At 36.8% G+C, this 27128-nt stretch overlaps 2 protein-coding genes across 3 annotated transcripts; both read right to left on the bottom strand.

Moving 5' to 3' along the window:
- Positions 1–1080: 1080 nt before the first annotated feature.
- Positions 1081–6075, bottom strand: LOC113683251 (inactive selenide, water dikinase-like protein). 2 transcript variants are annotated; one of them, XM_089207578.1, is made up of 5 exons: positions 5418–6022; positions 4763–4859; positions 4235–4547; positions 2408–2435; positions 1081–1848 (listed from the first exon to the last, which is right to left on the bottom strand). In XM_089207578.1, the coding sequence occupies exons 1-5, from the start codon at positions 5774–5776 to the stop codon at positions 1821–1823; spliced, it is 825 nt and encodes a 274-aa protein (XP_089063704.1). In that variant the 5' UTR covers positions 5777–6022; the 3' UTR covers positions 1081–1820. The 2 variants fall into 2 exon arrangements, with proteins under 2 accessions (XP_089063704.1, XP_027056274.2); XM_027200473.2 differs by lacking the exon at positions 2408–2435 and having other exon boundaries at positions 5418–6075.
- A 10403-nt stretch (positions 6076–16478) lies between these two features.
- LOC113683262 (smad nuclear-interacting protein 1) lies at positions 16479–23696 on the bottom strand. Its single transcript, XM_027200486.2, has 10 exons — positions 23550–23696; positions 22651–22723; positions 21989–22052; positions 21480–21540; positions 20575–20683; positions 19584–19674; positions 19180–19232; positions 18882–18991; positions 17813–17903; positions 16479–17397 (listed from the first exon to the last, which is right to left on the bottom strand). Exons 1-10 carry the CDS (start codon positions 23678–23680, stop codon positions 17302–17304), a joined length of 879 nt encoding a protein of 292 aa, XP_027056287.2. The 5' UTR covers positions 23681–23696; the 3' UTR covers positions 16479–17301.
- Positions 23697–27128: the final 3432 nt, after the last annotated feature.

Raw genomic sequence — 27128 nt, 5'->3', positions numbered from 1 at the left:
TAGGGCTCTCTCTAAAGCATTTTGAGGAGTTTTAGTTTTTGAGTACTTATCATTTCTTCCTCTTAAATCATATTCTTCCATAAAGTGTACAGTAGTTTTACACATGAATGGCATTAACTTTTTAAAGCTTTTGCTTTTTTCTCAAACAAATAAGGAAAAGAGGTCCTGCTCGGTAAAGAGCACTTACAAGAAAAGAAAGCAGCAGTTGAAAATTATTTCGTGATACTACCAATAGTAAATTGATGAAATAACCATTTGTTTCAATCAATTATTTTTCAATAGTCCACATTCAGTTTACTTTCTTTACCTTTAGGAGTGATGCAGAAATAGCTCGCTTAAGATGGTTCAAATATTTGCTTAGGAGCTAATCTTGAGCAAATAAGATCTACAGAAGATCTACAAAGTGTGTCCTAGTACCTGCAATCTCACTTTTAGTGCTGGATATCACTTTTATGCAGACTTGAAGTGATGTAAAATTGTTCACTGAACACTTAAGATGGTTTGGAGCAAAAATTACATTACCAAGTTTCTCATTTACCCACAAACCTTAGATGCTCCAATTTTCTCCTTGTAGAAATTCAAGTTTCAAATAAATAGGCTTCGTCTCTAAAATGCCCATACTCACTCCTCCCTCCTAACCAAAGACAGGGAGTCTATCTTGAAATTTGGCACCATGCCTGACTTTCTTGCATAGTGCATTGCAAATGTTATAACAACATACTATAATTGTAATTTATTTATTCAGACAAGCTAGCATTATCAAAGAATAATTGCATTTGAGAAGCTGTAAGAGTTTCCCCTTTAAAATTTTGAAGGTTCTTCAACCAAGGAAGTGTCTACTGCATATTAAATTAATTTCAGTCGAGTGAATGTTCACATGAATAACAACAAATGGTATTTTGGTCTTTTGCCTAGGAGCTCTGAAAATTAGTATGCCCTCCAGGAACATATTAGAGTGTTTACAGTTGGTTAATGATACTGATCCTAATTTAAAGTAAAACTACAAACAAGTTATGAGTCAACTTCGTTTTTCATGAAAAAAAAAAAAAAATGGCAGTTGCAACAAGTACACAGCAGATATTCTATTGCACTCAGTTTTTAATGGGTTCAAATGATAATTTAACTTACATTAGATCTCACATGAAGCTCTTAAGAAATCATACTGGCCTTGCGTTATATCTATAACATCAGCTCCTTAGGTTACAATCTTTACCTTAAAGCTTCATACAAGATAACAACTAGAGCACTTAAATTTTCACACACAAATTAAACACCATGAATTCACTGAAGGAATAAAGAGTCAAGCTAATACTTAGTACCACAAATATGAACCATTCAAGACAGTGACTTGGGAAATTTGAGCCCAACAAGCATCATGCAATAGGCTCAGCAGAGAAAGCAAAATTACTAATTACCATCTTTGTTGCAGATCTCCTGTGATATCTGAAGCATCCATTCTTCAGGATTCACTTTTTTACCCAAAGAACTTCATATATGACATCAAGGATGGCATCTATTATTGCAAAAATCAAACTAAACAGTTTGAATTCAATTGAAAATAACAAAACCATACTTCTTTGAATAATAAGACATTATGGCATAGAGTAGGGGTTCTAACCTTCAAAACAAGTAGTTATCTATCACACACAATTATTAAATTTATTTTTTATTTAGTATAACTGGCGACCAACTCCTAAACTTCAATAATCTTAAGATCTGTCTCCAACTTGGCCTGTCTGTTTCCATTCACCACTTCACCAATAATCCAAGATGGTTTTCCATCTAAAGCTTCAAGCTCATCACAGTAACTCTGGGCTTTGTCATGTGGCAGACAAACAAGAAGACCACCTTAGAATCAAAACAAGTAATGTTAAAAACCTTAAATAATGTTTTAGATGTCTATATTCAGTCTACAGGCAGTCCCTCATTTTAAAAGAAAAAAAAATTAGTCTCACTCCTAGGGTTCTATGCAGGCCACTAACATCAACTTTTTTTCACTTTTTTTTCCCTTATGCAACTTACTTTGAAAAAGAGGAGGAACTGCTAACATTCTAAGGTATATCTTGCCATAATAACCCTACACACCATTGTTATGAGCTGACAAAAGCATTTTTATCATTTAACCACCAATGAAATACCAAGTAAGTTTTTGCTCAAAAACTTGATATCTTCACATGCGAAAATAAATGCTATCTTCACACCTGAAAAGATCACTTTTGCTATGGTTACATATGAAAATCACACCTTCATAAATAAATTAGTATTTCATTGGTGTTATTATAATAAATAGAATATTTTATGGCTGCTTGGAGGTACGACATTTTTCATTTTGTGTTGAAAGATATTTCTTTTGTTTTCTTTGCTCACTTGTGAAATATTTTTCAACACTTGAAGAGAAATTTCTTACCTCTGTGCTGCCATGTAATATCCTCTCTCTATTAAAAAAAACACCAATGAAATACCAAGTGATCCTTTGTCTGAAACATGATATCTTCATACATGAAGATAACATGTTATCTTCACATGTTTTGTGATATTTTCAAACATTAAAAGAGAAATTTCGTGTCTCTGTGCCATCATGCAATATCCTCTATATCTCTATCCATATCGCTGCTACTACTTGAAATTCACAAAAAGTAAAATGAATCAATCGGTTATTGAAAGAAAATGCAACTGCCAATGAGAATACCAATGGCAAGCACACTTGGGCTCAATAGGCAACCTATATGGCATGTTGTTAGCAAATAATGCCAACACAGTTTAACCCTTTAACTCCCAGATCAAATTGGTAATTCTCCTCACTGTCAACCATACAATTCTTACAATGTTAGTGCAGAAACTTAGCATTGGATCAACTAATTATCCCCAAATTGATATTTTTCTTTATTCTCATCACTTATCTGGTTGCTACTGTATTGATATTGTAATAGGAAATTCTGTCTTAGTCACTCATGGGAATTAAAGGGTTAAGGTGGTACTGGAAGCTAACTTGGTGAATTTTCAACAATTTTGAGTATAAAACATTTCAGGACAGATTTGTTGCAACAACTTGGAAAGATTTTTAGCGTAGTCTGCCAAATACTATTTTATTTCAACAATTTCATCCTCAAAAAATCAAAAAAAGGTTGAGATCCAATACCCTCTCATTTAGTAAATTTGTGGCAGAGCATGGCAGACTGTGCAGTAGATTTTCCTCATTGTAATTAGTTTTGGTTTGCCAAGTTTTAGATCAAAAGAATTAAATCTTCCTAGAGATTATGCTGTTGCAATAGCATGACACCATGAAGTTGCACTAATTAATTTGTGAAAAGCAGCAATATCTTTGGTAGAATTCATCAGAGAACCCATATTTACTTTCCTTCCTTCAGTCTCCATCTTGTGTAAGCCAGTGATAAATAGCTGCAGCGGCAAAATGCAAAATAGCGCAATATAGATGGTCATGATTGCCATATTCATCTTTCAATTTTTTTCCTCAAACCAATCACAACACAATAACTATTTGCCCCATCTGTAGCAACAACACCTATCCTGTAGTATTAAGACAACCTTAGCACCCATGCTGTGCATTAGCAAGAGATGGAAAAGCAAAAGTAGAGGTTGAAATAAATGTTCTAGGCCTTCTCTCACTTAGAGAAATTGATGTTGCTTAGCTGGAAATTGAAAAGAAGGAAAGAGCATCACTAGAAATAACAAAAATACAAAGTGGTGTGGGCATTTAAAAGTCACAACTTTCAATCTATTAAACATGATGTGACAAAATAGAATACATGGTTATTCACTCCCTTATGGTTGTGAAACATCTCTAAAATTAGAAATCATTAAGAAATTTTTAGAATACCAAGGCTAATGAAAACATATTTGTATTTTTGTTGCTTGGGAAATATAAGTGGTCAGCTACCATCAAGCTCTTTCCCATAAAAAAAAGTGTGTCATAATTCATTACTAAATGATTACTTATGAAATGGATGTGTCAGAAATGTAAGTTAAAGAAAATACTGGATGAACTGCCAACACAATTAGACCAGGATCCCATCTCTATTTTGCTGCCAGATTAAAAGTTATATTGCATGTATTTCTAAGACAGCATGTTTTTTAATTGTCAAATTTTAGAAATAAACTACATAAAACTTAGCCGTAACCTTTACTATATGACAAAATAAAAGCATTCCAAAACAGTAGAGTTAGCCAGTACTGCTTTGATTGGAAAGCTAAATCATGTTCAGTTATGACTCACCAGAAGTTTCAGCTGAAAATCCATCCAGTAATTTGAAATTAATACCAGAAGCCTTAAAAATCTTCACCATGTTGGCCAAGATGGGAAGTGTGTGTATTTTAAATGACACCTCGCCTTTCTGGTTTTTTGCCAAATTATTTGCATGTCCAAGAATTCCAAATCCAGTAACATCTGTAGCACCATGGGCATCATACTTATGCATCATGCGAGCAGCATTCCGGTTCAACCTAGACATTGATTCCACAGCATTCTCGTAGCTTTTTTCTACTTCTGCAGGTGTAACAATATCCTTGATCTTGTTCCAAAATTTGGGCTGTTGAGATGTCAAAGTTAAACTTCAAGTTAGCACCTTACATTTAGAGTAAAACTGGTCTCAAAAGAGAAAAAGAAAAAAAAGAAGACATCTTGGAGAGAGTTATCCAGTCTCTCTGATAGCCTGTACAACAAATCAGTTATTTCATCCCAGAAAGTAGTTTATACACAACAATAAATTTTCAGTAAATCATTTTTATGAAGGGAGAGACTCACATCAATATCCTCCAACCACTGGTGTGCATTGACAGCAATCTGAGTTCCAAGAGGTTTAGTAAGGACTAAAACATCACCAGCCACTGCACTTTCTGGCCTTAACATAAAGTAAATCAACAATTTGTTGGTTAATTTATTCTTCAAGGCTGGTTGTATTTAATTCAGCAAATTTGATAAACTGAAGATGACAGGAAGATGAATTAACCCTTTACACCCTAATATTAGTGTCCATATTCTCATCATTGTTGTCTTTACATTTCCCATGATACTGACAAGGAGAATCTATTTGACGATCAGGAGCTCATTGAATTAAATTTCCAATCTTAACATTTTAATACGCCAAAAAAGACATTTTTCCAAAATCTCTTAACAAAACGTTGCATCCCCCTCTTTGGATCATATTTCAGCGATCTCTCTCTATGGAGAAAAGTCAATAAAATTTTGTATTGTATTAGAAACTCATAAACCCAAGACTTGTCTAAATAATTCAGGACTGGCCCAAGAAACCCACTATGAGATAATCATAGACAAGATGACGAGCAAAAGAGGTACGTGATGGTTTTATTGTCAAAAGATTATAAATTTGAATAAAATCCCAATCGGACAGTAGGTTTTGCCTCGTTACTCAATATTGATCTTCATGTACCAAACTTACATGATAAATTCGTCGTCGGAGACAACACTGGAAGCAACTCCACCAGTAATGAACCATGGATTAATCACTGTCTGTCCTCCGTTCACTGTTGTACCAGCTTCTAATGCCAGATCATTGAAACCTTTGATCACTAATGGCGTCACAACTTCTCTTTCCTTCAGTGTCATTTGACTGCTTACTCCAAGTAACATTAACATATTATCACATTCAGTAACCCCCATAGCGTATAAGTCACTCAACACATTCGCGCAAGCAATCTTTCCTTGCATGTAAGGATCATCCACGAGAGGATAAAAGAAATCAGTGGTCTGAACAAGACTTATTCCCTTGTGCCTTGTGGGAAGAACACAACTGTCCATTCCAACACCGATTTTTCCTTCTCCTCTCTTGTGATCAAGTCCCTCAAGGAGCTTTAGCAGTTGCTCCTGAGGGACTTTGCATCCTCATCCTTTGAGTTTTGTGAAGTCTAACAGACGAAACGTTTCGGACAACCCGTGATCCTGAGGGATAAATCTGGAATATAATCCAAGAGACATGGTTTCACAACCTCGTGACACCTTCTATTTAGATTTCCCCAAGTTCGAACAAATGGGACGGAGATGGAAAACTGCGATCCTTTTGGTCAGCTTAAATAGATCGGTGGTGTAACTACCATGCAGTATACACCGACATTCCCAAGGCCATGATTGCCGGATTTCATATCGTGAGGGACTGGGGCGAGTTTGGCGCCTGCTGGACATTTGCAACCAAGAGCAAAATAGCGGTGCACGAAAATAGGCGACCAACTAGGCGACCATGGATGGATCCTCTTCCTCTAAGAAATAGCATTGGAACTGTGCTGGGGCACTGTGTACTAATAACTGGCGGAATGAAGGACTAGAATTTTATACCCTTAGTCCAATAGGTAAAAGAAACGGTGAACTAAAGGCATCTTATATGAAAGTTCTTATAAATGAAAACATTAACTGGCAGAAGCAAGTGATTTGTTCGGCACACTGGTCCAAAGGACGACGAGAAAGCATTGAAGATAACAAAAAATTGCCTTTTACGGGCATAAATGCCTAGAACGCGCCTCTCCATTGAATAGCGTGCTCTGTGATAAATGACACAAGAGATCACAAATTTGAGCCTATGACAATCGAATTCAGAAAAAGGGGAAAGGCGAAAGGGCAATTTCAAATACTTTGAATATATCATTATCATAAATAATTATCATGGAGAAATTTGAAATCAAATTATAAAAAAAATGGGAGATTTTTAAAACAAAGGATATCCAGCTCCAGGCGACCGTGCAGGAGCCAAGTCACCATTAGTCTTGGTGTCATGGGATGGAAATTTCGTCGTTAGAGAAAGAGCATACAGAAGAGTGCTGACGTCAAGGGAATGAGTTGCACGTAGCAAGGATTTAGTAAGCGAACCATTAAGGTCGTCACACCATTTTAGCTTTTGGTAGCTTTTGCAGCAGAACAGCGGCTACCATTGTCCTTAGATAAAATGTTGGTCCATCTAGCAGATGCTATCATAGCGCAATTTTTCATAATAACACAAAATCTTCTTGGCGATTTTGGTTTCGAAGGTCATTTAGCACTAAAACAATGAAACGCAATTTCCCACTGATGTTGGTGGGGAATTCCGATTCAAAATTTTGAATCGCATTGTTTTAGACGTGAGCAACTTTATCGTTTTGGCATAACTATTTCCCCAGATGCAACCTCTCGAAATCTCTATCAGGAGACAGTGGAATCCATCGAGTATTCGCTTTTTTCTTGCAAAATATTGTTTAAATTTTGGAAATATGTCTAATCCTAGTTTAAATATAACTGTAAACTCAGACGGAATGTGATATAATTTTTGGGAAACTTGATGTTTAAGAAGACTTTATTTTAATGAATCGTATCTTACCGTGGAAAACATTATATACACTATAAAAGTGGCAAAAAATTTTTCATATTTTTCAAAGTTTCATCGCACGGAATAGAATTATTTACAAAATTGAGGTCCAAATTGCCAGAGAAAATAGTCAGCTCTCAGACCATTTCTAAAAATGGGAAAAACTATTAAGAGATTGGCCTCGGACAGGTGGAAGTGGAAGAAAAAAAGTAATAATTCAGCAAACAATAAGGGTAAATTCAAACATAGATATGTCACACAGGTGAATAGTACTTTTCCCACGCGCTAATGGGCTAGTATGGAAGTGAATAGCAAGTACGGCTATTCACCTCGATCAAGAGACTGTCTCTAAGAATTTGGAATGAGAGCAACAGCTTTAGTAAAGAACAATGTTGGAAGCCACAACGAGCGGTTTATCTGGTAAGTTAGGTTGAATTTACGTTCATCGTTCCTAATCCTGTTCTAGTTTTGCATATGTAGAGAGTTTTCTCATTACATAATCATATTATAATTCAACAGATGTCTTCATCTTTGAAATGTTTATCAACTTTTTGAAAAATTCGTTCCTGAGTTAGATTTATCAACCAGATGAACACCTTTATTGGTGCACACCATTAAGTTTGAATGATGCAAGGCACGTCCATGAACTCCCAACTATCTTGAAATGAGTGAAGTTCATTGAGGATTTTTCTTTTTGATGCTGTCAGGAAGGTGAGAGTTTACAATGTCCTGGTTGGGCGGTTACTATGGAGACGAAATATATCATGTTGCACTTCCAGATAAACAGTAGCGAAAGTTGAGGAGAAAGCCGTTTATTCAGCTGCAGAATGATCGCGACAACAAGTTCACCAGAACGCGGAACGCAGACGATAACTTATCAAAAACTGTTATGCTCACCCACTTTTGCTAGTGGGTTACAGCAAATCCCAATTTATTTCTGTGCAGCTAACATTCTCATCTCTCTCGCAGTATTCATTGGGAATTTCCTTATCCTTGTTGCCCTAAACGAGGAAGGTTCCCTTCATCCACCTTCCAAACACTTGTATCGTTGTCTGGCCGCAGCTGATCTGTTAGTTAGTCTTGTTACTCAGCCTTTCTTTGCTGTTTATCACATGTCCCTAGTTTACGGACATTGGAGTCTTTGTCGATGTTCAATCGACGTAGTCTACATCACAAGCTATACATTATGTGGAGTATCATTGTTAACGTTGACGGCCATTAGTGTGGACAGACTTCTCGCCCTGTTGTTGGGAATGAGATACAGACAAATCGTAACTTTGAAACGCACGTACATCATTACAGCCATCCTTTGGATTATATCCGGTGTTGCTGCTGCATTTTACCCTTTAAATCTTCAAATAACCCGTTTGTATGGTATTATAATTGCAGTATTTTGCCCAGTGATCTCTACCTATTCATATATTAAGATCTCCTCCGCTCTCAGTCATCGTCAGACTCACATACAAGATTATGGGGGACAACAGCCGAGCCAACCAAATGCACTGAACATGGAGCGATACAGAAAGGCAGTATACAGTGCCCTATGGGTGCAGTTAGCATTGGTTGTTTGTTATGTACCAAAATTTATAATTACAATTGTGATCATTCAGAGAAAAACTCATTCTTCACATATAATAATCGTTGATGGAATAACGTCGCTTGCAGTGTACTTAAACTCAGCCTTGAACCCGTTTATTTACTGCTGGAAGATAAGGGAAGTGAGACAAGCAGTAAAGAAGACAATCAGAAGAGCACTTTGTTGTACATGGACTTAGATATTTTTCCCCTGAGGTCACACACGTATCACGATGCGTACGAGCTCATAGTCTGATAAAACCACAGTTTTAAGTACAGGAGAAACGGACTTGTTATCGGGTGAGATTATAATAATAAGTATCTCCGTTAATGTAACTCAGTTTCAAGTCGCTTCCTGCTAAGGAAGCCGGGATGGAATCATCATCTCTGCTCGAGAACAGACTTAACCTTTTCCGTAAGTTACACAAACTTTTGATGAATAGGGCATTATTCAATTCTTTAACTTCCTGGCAACTTCACGAAACGTGGACAGGAGTATCGCAGGATAGGTACGTAACGGCAATTTGCGATGATTCGAAACACTGAGGAGATAGACAATTAAAGTCATGTAAATAAACGGTTTTAAACAAACGGGACATTTGAATTTATTGTTTAAGTTTTATTGTATAAGTTGTTTAACCATGTTAATAAGCGGAGAACAGTTTTATGAATGATCGGTGGGGGAGCTTATTAAATCATTTCCTCATAAAGGAGTCTCGTATTTCTTAAATTGAGTCGGAGTTTCAGTTTAAATTTTGTTTTAAACTTTTATGTCAAAAAGCGGCCACAAACGATCAGATCAGTGTTTCATTTCATTAGATAAAAATTATTTGTCGTTCTAAGTAATTCTCCACTAATCGATCGATTCTTCATCTGCGTTTTCGAGGAACTTCAATTCTTTTGAACAAAGACAAGGCGGGGGCGAATATTAATTTGGCGTATGCAATCACCAGCCGTATACACGCAGATTGTCCAAAAACTAAACAAATTAGGACTTTTCTAATCTTGTAGTCAAATTAACTTTCGAAAGGAATGATATTTGGCCAAACGTTGCTCCTGATTAAAAAGTGTAGGAGTTATATGAATCAAACGAAATGAATTTCTTTCTTGTTAGGGGAAATATGTGTAAGTTTTGAAAGAGACAAGGTAAACAGAGAGTGGGAGAAATTATATAAGTTGGGAAAATGAATAAAAATGAAAACTGCAGGGTGTGTTGGCTTAGTTACGCGATTTTGCATCTGTCGTAGTTCCTTTTTTTAATCCTAGTCGGACACGAAAAGAAGAAAATATAACTCATCGATGTTTTGTAATAACAAGACATTAATTACACGTTGTTTAAAATCACTCGGGATCTAAGTCACACTATTGATTTTTTGTTTGTTTAAGTGAAAATCTATCAACAAATCTTTCAATTTGAAAAACTTAGTAAATTTTTGCGGATCGCCAAATTTTCGCCAATCTTCCGTGGACCCGATGTCCTCTTTGGAGGCCTCCAAATTTTGGCAAAGCAAGCAATCAAATTCTTTTTTTAGACCATTCAGCTGTCATGTTGTGATTGACGTATGAACCATCAGTGACGTTTTATTCAAAGAATAATAATAATCATCTGATGCGACCGCCGCCAAAATTTGGACAATGCGAATTTTTTGCCAATTTTTGACGCGCGAAAAAATTAGAAAATATTTTAATTCGCTCTAGTGCGACCCGGCCTTTGCAGCGATTTTTTATTTCATCTCAAAGGTATCTCCGGCTAATGTGAAAAAATTGCTTTTGGTGTTTTATTTACGCAATTGGAAATCATTCATATTTTTAAAGGGAACAGAATTCTGTCAAGTTCCTGATGACTCAAACTTCTGACAGGAACTAGCTAATTTTTGTGATATTCTGTTCAAGCAGTAAAAGATAAACCTGAACAAAAATTCTAATAATTTCATTTTTCAGTTTTTTTACTTCTCTATAGTTGTAGAGAGGGATGGTAAGAAGCTGGCAGACGAAAGAAAATAAATGATCGTAAATTTAGCTTTACGAAAAAATGCGAGAAAAGACACGACAAGCTTATCACAATTTGCTCTCGTGCAACAAAATATCGATGATGGCAAAATATAATTCATCTCATTTTCCAAAAAACTGACCACCAAGAATCATTGATTTTTAGGCAGTATGTGCAGAATTCATGCGAAATGCCATAGAACCTTACAGTTCAATTCCATCAGTTAAGGATGATGTTCTTTTATGGAAAAGTGTTAGCAACTTTTTTGTGTATCCCTATGCATGAAATTTCGTTGAGTGTCAAAGTTTTGACTTGATTGTTGCTGTCTGAAGTTTGTTTACTGCTATTCCAGATATATTCCTTGCTTAGTAAATTTTTGTTGTCTCATGTTTCCACTGATATGGAGCATATTATTATTCTGTTAAAAACCAACTTTGACTCAGATTATATAGTATATTTAATTGACACCGTCTCCAGGCCCAGCTTGTGAACTGTTTCATCAAGTATGGCCTTATTGAGTGTAAACCAATGTAAGCGATGCTCGTGATAACTTGCCAAAAAGCGAGAGAAACGCTTACAAACAACTTGAAACATTTTTTTACAAACATCTGTCACAATCTGACACCTGTCAATTAGAGAGCGTGTACGAAAAAAAAAAAGCGCATGTACACTTTTGAAAAGAAAAAGCAAGGGTACAGGTTTGGCAAATAAACTCGATGTTAACAACTGTCAAGACAACTTTTTCTTCAAAACCATTTAATGATCTTATGGAAAGTATTCACTTCTATCGATAATTAGTGTACGAAGAATATTGTAACATTGTAAGGAAAGTAATCGAAAGTAAATTCAAATGTATGTTTTGAAGTTGTGGGAGTTTGCTCGTTTGTTTGCTGCAGTGGCGCGTGTAAATCGTGGTTTTTTTTTTTTTTTACCAAATAATTTAGGTTAAATGAGACACTTTAACAAGAACCAAGGAGAAGTTAATGAGGCTTTTTCTCGTTGAATTCATTCGGTTTTTGCGGTGTAATTTACGATGCAAATGGACAAATTGAACAGGCCGACTTGAAAAGACTTACCGAAAGCGTGGTTGGGGTAGGACGTAAAACTTCGCTATAACTAACAAATTTGTTTTAGAAAATTCAGATATTAAATGAATGAAAGTTCCATCGATTAATTCAATTGTAAATAAATATCTCACTGTTTTAACTTTCTGAGTTACTTTTTGTGAAGGATTAAAGTTAATTGAAAACTGTTTTTGGGCCGCGAGTCAACCCATTTCATGACATATTTGCTCATATGCCACAAATTCATATCGAAAACAATTTTCTACTGGCAACGAAAGTGATTTGAGGGTGAGAAAAGAGACTAAGTTATTAATCGGCTTGACTTGTTTAACTATACTTTGCTTGAAAATAATGCCCAGCGGCGTAAAACCCGTCTGTAATTAATTTTAATCCTTCACAAAAAGTACCTGAAAAGTTAAAACGAGAGGTATTTGGTTACAATTGAATTAATCGATGGAACTTTCATTCATTTAATATCTGAATTCTCTCAAACAATTTGTTCGTAGTGAAAGGGCGAGCGAAGTTTTAAGTTCTACTACAAAGACGCTTTCGGTGAGTCTTTATATGTCTGTTCAATTTAGACATTTGTACCGTAAATTGCATAACAGAAACTTAAGGAATTCAGTGAGAAAAAGCCTTTGTGTCTAGTTGAAGAGTCTCATTTGAATTTAGCTTTTGTGGAGAAAAGACCGGATATACACACGCCATTGCAGTAAACAAACGAGCAAACTCTCACCACTTCAAAATCAAAAATTTGAATTTACTCACAATTACTTTCCTTTCTAGTTACTTGCTGAACAGAGGTAAATCTTCGTCCATTAAGTAATCGTCGATGAGAGTGAATAACACTTTCCGTAAGATCATTGAATGCTTTTTAGGAAAACATTGTCGTGACAGCCCTTGCCAAACTAGTTCCGTTGCTTTTTCAAAAGTGTACTTGCGTTTTTCTTCAGTTCTTACGCGCTCTAGAATTGACTGGTGTCAGATTGTGACAGTTACTTGTAAAAATAATGTTTCAAAGCTTATTGGAAGCCTTCTAAATCACCTTTATCATTACGCAAATAAATGTTTCGGTGAAGCTTCTCTCTTTAATTTGCATTACCTCTATTTTAACTACAATCTACTCGTTCAAAAATTGTTCAGTTTATGGAAGATCTTGTTGTAATTACAGCCCTAAATCATTCAGGTTCTTTTGGAGAGAATTTCATTAAGTTTAGGAAAAAAATAAAATTGTTATTCACCAGCCTAGGTCGGTCCGTATTGGGAAAAACTATCCGTTCCAATACGGAACTCCCGGCTGGCGAGTAACATATATATATTGAAGAGCTGGTTTGCAGAGAAGGCCTCTGCAGACTTGAACTTCCCGCTAAAGTTAACAAAATAGGCACTAAACGAAAACATAACCCTTGGATTTTATCTTGAGATGGGTGCAGCGCGTTTTGTTACAGTATATCGTCCGACTTGCATAGTGCGATATGAAAACAAAAGTGTACACACAAACATAGTTGCCAGCTCGAGTTGTAGAAAATACAAGGGACATTTTATATCTAAATAAAAACATGCCTCAGTCGAGGTGATTACAGTAAAGGCGTCACAAAGGGTCTTTTAAAAGCTCAATTTCAGAAAAACACCTACCTCCTAAAGACTCCTGATACTCGACGATTATTGAGACTAAAAGCATAACCCATTGTGTAAAATTAAAGTTTGAAACAAGATAATCCAATTGATGAAGTGAAAAAGGCTACTGGACTCTCGTAAGCAGATCTTGCGTTGAAATCGTACAACTTCATTGTGACGTTTGAGCCCGCTCCTCAGTGGTTCTCAGAGAAATCTGATTGGCTCAAAAGTTGAAATTGGAATTGCTAGAACGTTTACTTCGCGCGCATATCATAAAACATGAAAAACGTGTTTGAAACTTGTTTGTCTTTCTTCAGAACTTGGTTTGTTGAAACATACTTCGGCCAACAACACTTTGGTTCATCATGTCATGAAAGCCGTATCAGCGAAATCATGTCCTTTGGACCCTATGACAACCCGACCAATCATAGACTACTTCGATCATATTGTACCTGTCAATACAGCGAGTCACTGTTGACTGGTTTGTTTCGCGCTTGTATCAGTTAAACACTCCCTCGTACGACCTCTACTTAAACAATCGTATATTCATCAGGATAAAATGAAGAGCTGTAGACCTAGAGTAAATATTTCGTTCCTATCTAATATAATCAAAGAAGTGGTAGTGCTTCAAATATAATCTCATTTTTGAAACTAACAAGTGGTTCCCTTCTCTGCAATCTGCTTATCGCAAAAACCACTCTACTGGGTGTCTACTGAAACGGCACTTTTACGCGTCCCGACGATCCAATATCATTTTTCAAAAGGTTTTCTTGATGATGCTAGAATTAATCGGCTGCCTTCATTACTTTAGTTGTCAACATTCTCATACACAGGCTCAGATGTCATGTTGGTTTCTCTGACATTGTACTCTAACGGGTTTCCTTATCCCTTTGCGGTCGAACGCATTGCATCATTTGTGGAATTTCAATGAGGAAGTTATCAATTGGAAAGTTCAGCATATGCTTTTTCTGTCATCCTAGGAAAGCAGAGGCCACCCAACTTACCTCCTGTTTGTTCGAATTGAAATCCTGTCATTGACCATTGTTTATTCGCTAAGAGAACAGTCTGATAAAGTATAGTAGGACACTTGAGTGTCATATTAGGCCAGGAGCTCACTCTTCAACAGTTCCTCAATAACATTTGCGTAAAGGCGATCTTGGCAATAAGTTATATAAGTCGGATCAGAAAACATCTGTCTCAAGATAATCTCAAACGCATTGTAAATGCGTTTGTGATATCAATCCTCGATTATTGCGAGGTGGAGGTGATAGTGGTGGATATTTCCCGAGCTACGAAAGAGCGTAGTAAATATCCACCGCGTGCCGCCGACGCTGAGGTGAGTAGTTGTTTTAGTACTGCATATACTAAAAGGATTGGCAATGGAGCACAAAAAGATGATTTTGCCTTATTTGTTCCTGCAACGATTACAATAAATCCCGCGCGAGTTGCTCAGAGGTGAATAGCAAAGGATTTTCTGAATTTGAGTAACCAATCAGAGTGCTCCTTAAAACACTATCCACTGCAATTTAGTATACAATAACTTTCTCCCTGATATCATATGACATGATCATGAAAAATTACAAGTTCAGAACCTTGCAGTACGTCTAAATACAGACACCAGTCGGAAAAAACGCGTTAATTCTGAGCTTATACATAGATAATAATACATGGGCGCGCGTAGATATGGAATTTCTCTTCGAGTGTTTAACTCGATAGCTCACGAGTAAGAGAAGCGAACGAGAGAGATGTCGAGTTGAACACGAGAAGAAAAATTTCATATCTACATGCAACCATGTATTACTGTTCTGTTTATCATATAAACACAACATCCCTTTACTGACATGCAAAGTCGACTTAATTAATGAATGAAAGTAAAAGGATCGACAATCCCCGAATAAAAATCGTAATTTTAAATATAAAAAATTATCATTTATTGAATTGGTCCTTACTTACAGAAGAAATCTTTCGGGTACACCGCCAAAATCGGCCTGTGAAAAATCTTCCCGTTGTCGATTTTCGTTCTCAGCCGCGAGAAATGCCATTACCAAAGCCGCTGAATACGTATCTTTCGGTTTTAATTTTCCTATGTTGGTTTTCTTCCCCTTCTAGAAAAGTTCGAACGTCACTGTCTGTAAGCGATTCGGATTTTTCAGTGTTTTAGCAGCCATAACCATAATCCGAAAAGGTTCCGACAAGTGACTTTAGATTAAGAATGTTGAAGGCTTTGCCGTTCATTCATCAACCTGACCGAGTGGCGCGAAAGGCGAGTAACATGTCTGCAGCTGATTGGCGATATCCAACAAACGTGAAAAAATATCGTAATTTTTCACGAATGTTGCTACAGCTTTTCTCAGGACTGAAAATTTTTGTATAACACCGTAGTGTATACGATAAAGTATACTACTGCTTGTTCATTAAAGAACTGTTGAAAAGTTGAAGGTACTCCTCTTATCCCTGTTTAACGAGCAAATAAAAAATGCAGAAACAAAATTTTAAAAATTTTCTCACATAATGAGTTATGTTGAGTGGTGCAACACCGGCGGGACGTGACTACGAGATTGATTTTGTATGTCCTTTTGCATTTTGCGAGGCGAGCACTATTTGCAAAATCACCAGCGGTAAATTTGAGTGAAAAGAACAAGATAACTATTATAAGTAAGAGAATGGCTTCTTCTGGATGGCGAAAATCGATAAAGGATGTCAGATAACATATCTCGGCCAGCAATGTTAACTAAGAGACAAAAGTTACGACAAATCGAGAACAGCCATCATCTCTGATCTACTAGTTTTAAGCACGACAAACATTCTTAACAAGCATAAAAAGGCGAAAGTGACGGACACAAACTGATAAGTACAATGTCGTAAGCAAAAACCTTCACTTCCACTCCTCACTTTCGGTAGGATCAACATTAACATTACTGTAACTTGAGCATAATCTTTTATTACTAATTGTTTTAAGAGAATACTAAAATGTGCCCATAAGGAATAATTTCTGAGATAAACACTGCTCGTTGTCTCTTTTCCATAAAGATGAAACAGACCTGTACATGGCAGTAGACGCACAAAGAATATAGAGTCACACCGTCGTAAAGCTGCTTCTCAACCAGGCGGTGTGCCTGTCGACCCCATGAAATGCGAAGGAGTATTTACATAAAATTGAAAAGTAGACTGCAAACTTACACAGAGCGAGCTGTATTGGAAGTGCAACCTCTACAGAGGACCACATAACGAACACTTGTCTACGAGCGATAAACGTTATTCCCGTTTTACCGAGAGAAATAATGGGACCTTTTTTATTTATTTTATCTATTAAGTGTGAAGGAAATGTCTCACACAGCTCGACTCCTAAGTAAATATATATATATATATATATATATATATATATATATATATATATATATATATATATATATATAACTAACTGCAGACAGTACTGTTTCGGCCTTCTGGGCCTCATCATATATATATAAAGCTCTACTTCAACAACAATCGCAAAATTGTGCTTTTCCGCGACAAACTGAAATCAGTCTTCAAGCGATAAAAAAGAAATTTTGGTAAACATCTCCATAGAGAGTTCATGGTGACACTACTCCTCTGAGCTTCTTCTCGTTCATTTGTGGAAAACAAAAATGTGGCCCTTTTTTTCCCTCGTGGCTTGGCGGAGCTATCTGAATTATTTTTGGACTCTCATGGTGAACAAAAGTAAAGCTGAGAATTTAATATCTTTTAACACTCGCAGTGTTCTGTATCATTCAGCTGGTTCTTCATCGTCATCATCGTCAACCTGAGATTTCTCCGTTAGAATCACATACTCTCTGGTACTGAAGCCGAATTTAAGAACATCCTACAAGAAATAAAAATTATATAATTATTAATATACCACAAGGAAATATTACATTGCAAATGCCGGCTGGGAGGTGCCTTTGGTGAAAACTGTGACCGCGGTCTTGAAAGTGTCACCCGAGGCCACAGGCGTGACCAATAGAGGAACAGGTTCATTTTTGTAAACAAATTGGAAAATATTGCCTGCCCTAAGAATTAATCAGATTGCAAGTTTAACGTGCCCTCTTTGAAATAAAAGGGGTGTTACAAACATACGCACGTGAAGTGGAAAGCGGAGACAGAAACATGACGATCCTTGCCCAGTATTTTAAACTAAAAAACGAAGCCCTGAGTTTTGAGACTCGGCTTACGTCTCGTCACTTATGGAAGCTCGTCTGCAATTTATTTCTTCGTCCCCGCGTAAATAAAGCCGTTACCTTTTCTTTCAACTCATAGAATCTTCTGGGCTCAATTTTCTGGTTGTTGAGGAATGTTCCATTTGCAGATTCCAGATCAATGATATATGGTCTACAGTTGAAAAAGAAACAAACAAAAAAAAAAACAACAAAAGCAAAGTAAAAATGACAGAAATTATAATACTACAAACTGACTGCCAGTGCCTCAATAAGGGCCATGGAATTTTGCTCAACAGATTCAAACAAGTTATAAATTTTACTGAAGTGACGGGAAGGGCCTAGCAGTTGGAAATCAACAGATCTTTGCTAGTCAAGACGAAGAATAAATGAACGCTTTATCATCATCATCATTACTGCCATCAGCATTATCTATTTCCTGGGATAAAACCATTAAAAATTTGAGCGTACACTACAACACACAAAACATCACATAAAACTGTTAGACATAATTATGTGTATGGTCTCATGTGGGTTTAAATTTTTTTCCTATCGTACTTTATGTCCACAGCTTGGGTAATTTTAAAAACTTTCCAAATATCACTTGTGTTTACACATTGCTATATGCTTGCACATTCAATGCAATTTCCTGTATATAAGCTTGGCATTGAGCTTTGAAGAATTTAAATGGTGGTAACAATAGCTTACCACTACACATAGAGTAAAAACCACTTGCCTTTTTTCTAAGTCATAATAAGTATATAGGTAATAACAGGATGTTGAGTGCAATTTGGTGTTAATAAGCACAAGTGAATTTCTTAAAGACAACAAAATTGCATGAATGCTAATGCACAAATGCAATTTGTAGTCTTTGAAAAATTTGCAAGGTTTTATTACACAAAATTACAAGAGAAATAATGTTATTACTTGTTTATAATGTACATGAAAAAACATCAAGGAAAGTCAAGGCACTACCTCAGGCATAATAACAATGAAGATGAAATTTTGAAAGTGTGTGCGCACTATTTGTAATTTGCACTCATGTTACAACTTTGCACTTGTGTGCCAATCAGAAGCATGCAATTTTTTCATTTGCATTGTTAAATCTGTTTCCAGGAACACTCAAAAACCTCTACAGCAATGAAAAACATACTTGACTCTTTTGCCAGAAGTACCATCTGGCTTTTCATAATCTACTAGTCTGTACTGGAGAACTGCATGCTGTTTTGAACACGATGGGTGATCTACTGCGATATCAACTATCTGAAAGATGTAAATAAAGGAGATAACTAGCCAATCCTGTTTGATTGAGCAAAAAGTAAATGTAAAAATATTTAAATGCTTTACATATAACAATGACAAAGAAGTCTCAAAATCTCTTGTAACTTTTGCAATCTTTTGATAATTTATTACTTTAGATTTTTGGTTTACAAGTAAAATGACAAACTTACATGTCTCTGTCTTCCAATTAAGTACGCACTTTGTCTGTGAATGTGCATAACAGCTACAAAAAAAAGAAAAAGTGCAACAGTCTATTTTTCACATCAAAGTAAAATAAATGGTGTAAATCCCTCCCAGGGTAAACAGACTAAGATGCTAGGGGATTGATGAGAGAGGCCCTCAAAAAACAACCTCACAAAACATTGTCTTAAATGGAGTGCAAGACTCTACTCACCAACTAAAATTAGGTGGAACACAGTTGTAAAGACAAGAAACACAAAACAGTTGAGACTCCAATGAGGAGTATTTACAGGAACTGGCTTCATTTCCGCTTTCACTAGGGGTTTTAATTTCAGTGATATACGATAATCCTAGGAGGTTAGGACAAAAAATTTTTGAGCCTTCAGGTACGTACACATTGCCTCCTCCCCTTTAAAAGGATAAAGACGCCATCTTGTCCTTGGCTTCCTTGCCTCTATGGGTTCATTATACTTGATGACCACACCCTTGAAACAACAAACAATCAATAACTGTGAATATATGAAAATCATATAATTATGTGAACTGTGGTTTAAGAAATGAACATGAAAGCAATCTTTGCAGTAATGAACACTACTTAAGCAGTAGTGAAAATAGGGCCTGAAAATAAAAATTCAGGCCTGTACGGAATTGAACCAATGACCTCTATGGTACTAATGCAGTGCTCTACCAACTGTGCTTACAAGCCATCTGGGAGCTGGTCATTATGTTGGTTTGTGATAAACCCCTGAAGTGATGTATCAGTGACTGTGAATACATGAAAATCATATATGGGAACAAATAATGTTACTGATATCAACCTTTAGACTGCTAAACATTGTTTACATTTAATGACTATGTATCACTTGAATAATCCCAAGAACAGCAATGCATTTCAAGAAGTATATACTAGTCAGTGCTCAAAGCTCAAGAATTTACAGAATAGACACTTGCAACTGGAAACCAGAAACTTGTCATCAAAAAAGAATTTACGTTGGCAGTGGTCAACAATCATTTTGGAAGGTTGGCATACCATCTCAAGATTACCCTTAGAAATCATGCACTGCAGACATGATTAGCTGTGGCCTTGAGTGTCTTTGACACATGATTATTGTATAATCTGTAGATAGATGTGTCCCAGGGTTTGATTTTAAAAATTCATCGTATGCTTTCAGCCAATCAGAAAGAGATAGTGAGTTGACTGTATAAGAATTAACATTAAACCCAAACATCAAATCAAGTACAAAGCAAATACATAAATGTCCAGTGCTAAAGGATTTTACTCCAAATGTACCATCAATTAAGACAGAAACCAAAAATTTTTTTCTGTGCAATAAAAGCAGAATGACAAATTTATTGAATTTGTAACGACTATCAGGTGTAGTTACCTTGTAAGTGTTTGAATATTCTGTTAATTTTCCTGAAAGATTGTAATTGGGACCATCTGGTTCAAGGTTTCCATCTTGTCCACCACTGTCCTCAGCAGGTCTTTGATGCCTTTGAATTTGAATACATTAAGAGAATTCTTTAAATTGGCGACCAAGAAATAGGTACAAAAAGTTTTAAACACAATTGTCCATAAATTAGGATGTGTTGTTCTTCTATTTATTACTGACAGAAATCCCTAAGTTTGATCAAGTAATTTTTTTGTGCCTTATGAGAAAGAAATGTTCAGTATTTAATCCAGAAAACCAAGCATAGGCATACAAGAAAAATCAGTCATTTACCAAATAAACATCTTTGTAAGAAAAAAAGAGGCCTAACAAAATATTGGAACTAACAGCCTAGGATTATTTTCTGAGTGTGCTAAAGCATTACAAGTTACACGTAATTTTACAACTCTGAAACCCTTTACATATTGAAATTTAACATTATAATTGTACATGTATACTGTGCTGAGAGAGAGTAGGAGTAATTTGCTACATGAATGAGAAAATGTGACAGAGCTCAAAAGCCAAAAGAGTTAGATGAGCAAATCAATTACAAAAGCCAACCATGAATACTGAGAAACATTACCACATGGAAAGGAAATGTGAGGCAATTAAATACTTGACACCCTTGAACAAAGATGTATTTGTATGTGTAATAATAATAATTTAATGGACTTGATGACTCTTTAAGAATACATTGGAATGTCTTTATAGGTGGTTCTTTATTTTAGAGATACAAACCAAACCCCTCCTTCTCCCCTCCCACCATATCAGAATTGGGGGGACATGGGTTACCTCATAACCAGTTATGGTGCAAGTTATTATAGTATTAAACATTCATACATTCTGAAAATGATGCTTACTCAGTTGGTGAATGTTGCCTTTCCTGCCTTCTGTTGTGGTATCTTCTCTCTGGATGAGAGGCTGAAAAGATAAACAAATTATCAGTCACATCTTGAGAAAATAATGCAAAATGTATCATCAATAAATTGTAACATTTTATATTAAAAGACAATTTGAAATTAAAACTAAACAGTTAAGAGGGTAGGAATTACATTGAACACAAAGTTTTTGAGGTAGTGATATTGTTTTGAGGAGTCTAAGTGTTTCCTTCTTTTGGTAGCTTTCATAATAAGTGACAAAATTCAGTTGCACAAGGTGTGTGGCAGGTGTGTACCCAGACAATCACATGTTCCTTAGAATTTGTACCCTTCACATACTCAGTCATTAAAGATGTTCCTCTTAAAAAGCATTGAAAAAAGTGAAAAATAAAATTATCCAATTTTAAATATGGTTTAATCATTTGAGCCATTCAATTGAAAGGCAATGTAATGGATAAAACATTAGAAAAAAAAGGTTTCTATCCACCAACCTTCAGGAGCTCTTTCATTGTGATACTTATCTTTGTCCCATTCTCTTCTACTGGCAGATCTACTCTGATTAAAATGAAAAGCATGACAATAACTAAATAACAACTCATAGTCCATGGTAATTTGCCAAGAGCAACCAGTTTTTCCAGCTAAAATAAAAAAAGGAAAGGTAGCTGTGTCTAGAACATAAAAATGTTATGTAGTTCTAAGAAGACTACAACAAGTGAAAAAAGTTCTAGGAGACTAATGAAAAGAAAATTATTTTAGGTTATGTTGTATTAATTGCATCTTGTGCAAATAGAATATGAGTGATGGTAAAAATGTTTTTTGAGCCTAGGAAAGAAATAGAAACAGATGTTTTTTCCCTCGTGTTGCAAGCCTGGGACAAAGAAAAAATTCTGCATCTCCATGAGAAATTAAACCCCACACATTTTCATTATGATGAGCTACTGCTTGGCCAAACACACTCTATGATGAACTAGGCAGTAATTGGGTTCAAAATCATGACAAATATCTTGTATACAGCTAGGATTAGCAATGTTGAAAGTATTGTGCATATAAAAAGAAATCGCATCTTGTAACTCTGTAAACAGGGGTGAAATAAGAAAACTTTCATTTACTACTCAACAAGTTCATTTATTACCAAATGCTCTGCTAAACTTACTCCATGACTTGTGTCTTGATGATGACTCCTCCTTCCACCATCCACTCTGTTATTTCTTGGTTCTAGATGCTTGCTTAAATAAGAAGATATTACTCAAAGTTCAACTGCTGTGCTTTGGAAGACAAAAATTCAGAGGAACAGTTGTAACAGCACAAGAAAAACTTGTGATTTAGATTAATGACACTGTTCTATCGTTAGCTACATGTACAAGATGTATAATAAGAATTCTCAGCTTTGATATACAGTTTGTAACTAATTGATACAACCATTTCTTTTTTTTTCTCAAACATATCCTTTCCAATGGGAAACCAATCCACTGCAGACATTAAGCTAGTTAAGCCAATCAGTGGCTAAATCAGCATGTTCTCTACCAATCAAACTGAAGTACATTCAAGTAATTTTCCCCTAACAGAACATGAATTAATATTTGGAGAAAATGTTCACTCTTTTAAGAGCTAAACAGAAATCAGGACAGTTACTCCCTTTCAATATTCTAAGTGTGCATAAATTTCTGGCTCGCTTAAAGAATGTATTTCGAACAATTCTTAATGGTTGTGGTCAGAAATCTTAAAAGGAGAATAAATTATTCTTATATTTGAATTGATAACAAAAAGAACTTCGTTTGAGTTATAGGCTAAAATTACTGCTGCTGTTCGCCTTTATTGCTGATCGAGATAAGAGTTCCTTTCGTTTTTCACCTTTGATTTTATTTCCGAAGCTAAGGAAATTATGTGAGAGTCAAGGTCCATGCCCTATTACATGAACCACTTTCCCTCAGTGGTGCATAACTATTTATTGGCATATCACTTTACGGCACTTTGGTCCCCTTTTGAACTCCAAAATTTGTGATTAGTTTCGATCTGTAACTGAAAAAAAAGGCCTTCTATTTTACAACTTACTCCCTGCGTTGACTTCGCCTATCACGTTCTCTTTCGTTATCACGATCGTCTCGATTTCCTCTGTTTCGTGCAGGTGATCGCGATCTCGAACGATGTCTCCTCACAACGCTCGCCATTTTAAACTGTATCATCGCTTCATATAATTAACACAGAGTGTTAGTCGAAGCTTGGAAAGATACTTCAAATAAGACTTCACAGAGCTAATGTGCCACAACGAAAGCCTTCTCAAGAGGAAGACGAGAAAAAGGATAGAACGGTCAAATAGATTTTCAATAATCTTTCAGGCATGAATTTTCAATAGAAAACCTCTTGTGATGAAATCCTTTATCATTCTTGTGGAACTTTACTCACCTTACATACCTCCTCTCATCTATATACGTCATGGCTGAAAAAACGAAAAATGGCAGAAAACATTCATATTACAGACTTCATGTATGGCTTACGACATGCCCTAGTTAGCCTTGTTTTACCACGAGAACCCACTTCTGCCCCAAATTAACCATGTTCTACCACATTTACCCTAATTTGGCCATGTTCTACCCCGTTAACCCACCTCTATCCTAAGTTACCTATGTTCTACCACGTTAACCCCAATCGATCCAAGATTAGCCATGTTCTACCCCGTTAAGTCCCATCTACCCTATGTTAGCCATGTTCTATCACATTAATCCCCATCTACCCTAAGTTAACCATGTTCTACCACAGACATGGTTTGATGCTACTCTGGTTTACAGATTTAATGAATGTAACCGAAGAAGTTACAATTCATAGACCCAACGTTTCGACACTCCTGTCTAGTGCCTTCATCAGGGGTGATCTAAACGCTGCAACAAGAGGTCCTTTTATACGATCACTAATTAGCGGCCTTTTTTCTGACGAGGTGTAAATAGGCGTCAGGAAGCAAACCGCCATCGTCACGATTTAAAGGAGCGTGGGAGGAGTTTATATGCCAAGCCTCCAAACAAAGGCGCTGGTGACAACGTCGATTAGTGGTGATAATTTTAGAATTATCCTACCCAATTGTATGTTTAGTTAGGCATGTGTGCTCCGATAAAGCTGAATTTTCCTTTTTGCAAAAGAAAACCGCTTTCTGATGCTCTTTTAAACGTGTACCAAACTGACGTTTGGTCTGTCCGATGTATTCGTTGTCACAGTCATTGCAAGGAATAGAATAAATGGCGTCGGTTCGTTTTTCTTTCGTGACAGGATCTTTAGGTTTGGCTAAAATATGCCCCAAAGTCTGAAAAGGTTTTTGAGCAACTTTAACGTTGTGACTATTTAAGTAGTTCTACCACGTTAATCCACATCTACCCCAATTGCTATGTTCTACCCTCTTGACCCCCAGCTACTCTAGGTTAACCTTGTTCTACCACGTTAACCCACATCTACCCCAAGTAAGCCATGTTCTACCCCCTGAACCCATATCTACCCTTAGTGAACCATGTTCTACCACGTTAACCCCAATCTACCCCAGGTTAGTCATGTTCTAGCCTCTAAACCCCCATCTACCTTAAGTAAACCATGTTCTACCACGTTAACCCACATCTACCCTAAGTTAGCCATGTTCTACCATGTTAACCCACATCTACCCTACGTTAGCCATGTTCTACCCTGTTAACCCCCATCTACCTTACGTTAACCATGGTCTACCCTGTTGACCCCCATCTACCCTAGGTTAGCCATGATCTACCACGTTGACCCTCATGCACCCTAGGTTAACCATGTTTCACCACGTTAACCCACATCTACCCCAAGTTAGCTATGTTCTACCACTTTAATCCACATGTACCCCAAGTTTGCCATGTTCTACCCTGTTGACCCCTAGCTACTCTAGGTTAACCATATTATACCACGTTAACCTATATATCTACCCGAAGTTAGCCATGTTCTACCACGTTAACCCCCGTCTACCCTAAGTCAACCTTGTTCACTGACAACGTTTACCCTCATCTACCCCAAGTTTGCCTTCTTCTACCCCCTTACCCACATCTACCTTTAGTGAACCATGTTCTTCCACGTTTACTCCCATATACCCTTAGTTAGCCATGGTCTACCCCGTTAACCCCTATCTACCTTAAGTTGACCATCTTCTACCACGTCAATCCACATGTACCCCGAGTTAACCATATTCCACACCACTTTAACCCACATCTGCCTTAAGTTAGCCATGTTGTCCCACATTAACCCCATCTACCATAAGTTAACCAAGTTCTACCACGTTAGCTGACATCTACCCTTAATGAACCATATATTTTAACTCCCATCTATCCCAAGTTAGCCATGTTCTTTCATGTTAACCCACAGCTACCCTAAGTTAGCCTTCTTCTACCATGTTAAATCACATCTACCTTAAGATAGCCATGTTCTACCCCGTTAACCCCCATCTACCCTAAGTTAACCATGTTCCACCTCGTTAACCCCCATCTACCCCAAGTTAGCCATGTTCCACCACGTTTACCCCCATCTACCCTTAGTGAACCATGTTCTACCATGTTAACCCTCATCTACCCCCAGTTAGCCATGATCTACCACGTTAACTCACATCTACCCTAAGTTAACAATGTTCTACCAATTTAACCTACATCTACCCCTAGTTAGCCATGTTCTACCACGTTAACCCCCAGCTGCTCTAAGTACATCATGTTCTACCACGTTAACCCCCATCTACCCTTAGTTAGCCATGTTCTACCATGTTAACCGACATCTACCCATATCAGCCTGAAGATTCTTCAACGCACAGTGCTTCGTGCGTTTCTCTGAGTTGTGTTCCATTGAGGACAATTTTCATAGCTATTAGTGGACCATTTGTTTACCTCTGGGTTGCCTTAGCGAAGACAATATCCCGTTGAGAAAGGCACAAGTGAACAATTTTAAGTATGAGGATGAATTAGAATTTTTCATCCAGCTACCGAACAAAACCGCTCTTAAGGAGATCGATGCAAGAGATACTGTCACAAGCGAAAATCCTCCGCTTGATTTGCCGAAAGAGGAGGAAGTGGCCAACGATGTGATTTAAGTTGACGTGAGGTACTCCCAATCAAGTCCTTTAAGGAAGCTTCATGAAATCATCGTTACTCCTATTGCTGATCTGATCGAAGACAACGGGCTAACATTCATTCCTAAGGGGCCATTTTGCCTTTCACCTTATGCAACATTGCAGGACTCGAACTCATCATATCTAAGTGATTCTTACAGAATCTGTGTGCTTCCCTCTCTGACGACGTTACAATTAATTCATGATTGCCCAGCTGACTTTCACATGAAGACTGGTACATTGCTTGTCGGCGACCCTTGTTTCAAAGATATTATCTATCAAGGAAGATGTTTGGTGCAACTTCCAGGAGCAAGGAAAGAAGTGGAGATGATCATACGTATCCTCAATGTTTTCCCCCTTACTGGAAACATGAAGCGTTAAAACGAATATCATCAGTAGCGTTAGTTCACATTGCAGCGCACGGTAAAATGGAAACTGGAGAAGTTATCTTAGCACCAAACACTACAAGAGAAAACCCTCAGCCGCAAGAGAAGGATTATCTACTGACAATGAGAGATATCATAGAAGGATTGCGGGCACGACTG

This window comes from Pocillopora damicornis, chromosome 5 (genome assembly GCF_964200805.1).
Source record: "Pocillopora damicornis chromosome 5, jaPocDami1.2, whole genome shotgun sequence".
NCBI lineage: Eukaryota > Metazoa > Cnidaria > Anthozoa > Scleractinia > Pocilloporidae > Pocillopora > Pocillopora damicornis.
The sequence above is the reverse complement of the archived record's forward strand: the minus strand, read 5'-3'. Positions and strand labels throughout refer to the sequence as shown.

Bases quoted from the DNA above. Each gene is read 5' to 3' on its own strand.
- LOC113683251 (XM_027200473.2), bottom strand. From the start codon at position 5,776: ATGGACAGTTGTGTTCTTCCCACAAGGCACAAGGGAATAAGTCTTGTT. The intron at 4,548-4,762 runs GTGAGTCTCTCC...ACATCTCAACAG, and splicing joins AGTGGTTGGAGGATATTGAT to CCCAAATTTTGGAACAAGAT. The intron at 1,849-4,234 runs GTGAGTCATAAC...TTTGATTCTAAG, and splicing joins ATTTTCAGCTGAAACTTCTG to GTGGTCTTCTTGTTTGTCTG.
- LOC113683262 (XM_027200486.2), bottom strand. From the start codon at position 23,680: ATGATACAGTTTAAAATGGCGAGCGTTGTGAGGAGACATCGTTCGAGA. The intron at 22,053-22,650 runs GTAAGTTTAGCA...CATTTTAATCAG, and splicing joins ATCAAGACACAAGTCATGGA to AGTAGATCTGCCAGTAGAAG. The intron at 17,904-18,881 runs GTATGTTTTTCA...TTTCAACTGTAG, and splicing joins ACTTCTGGCAAAAGAGTCAA to ACCATATATCATTGATCTGG.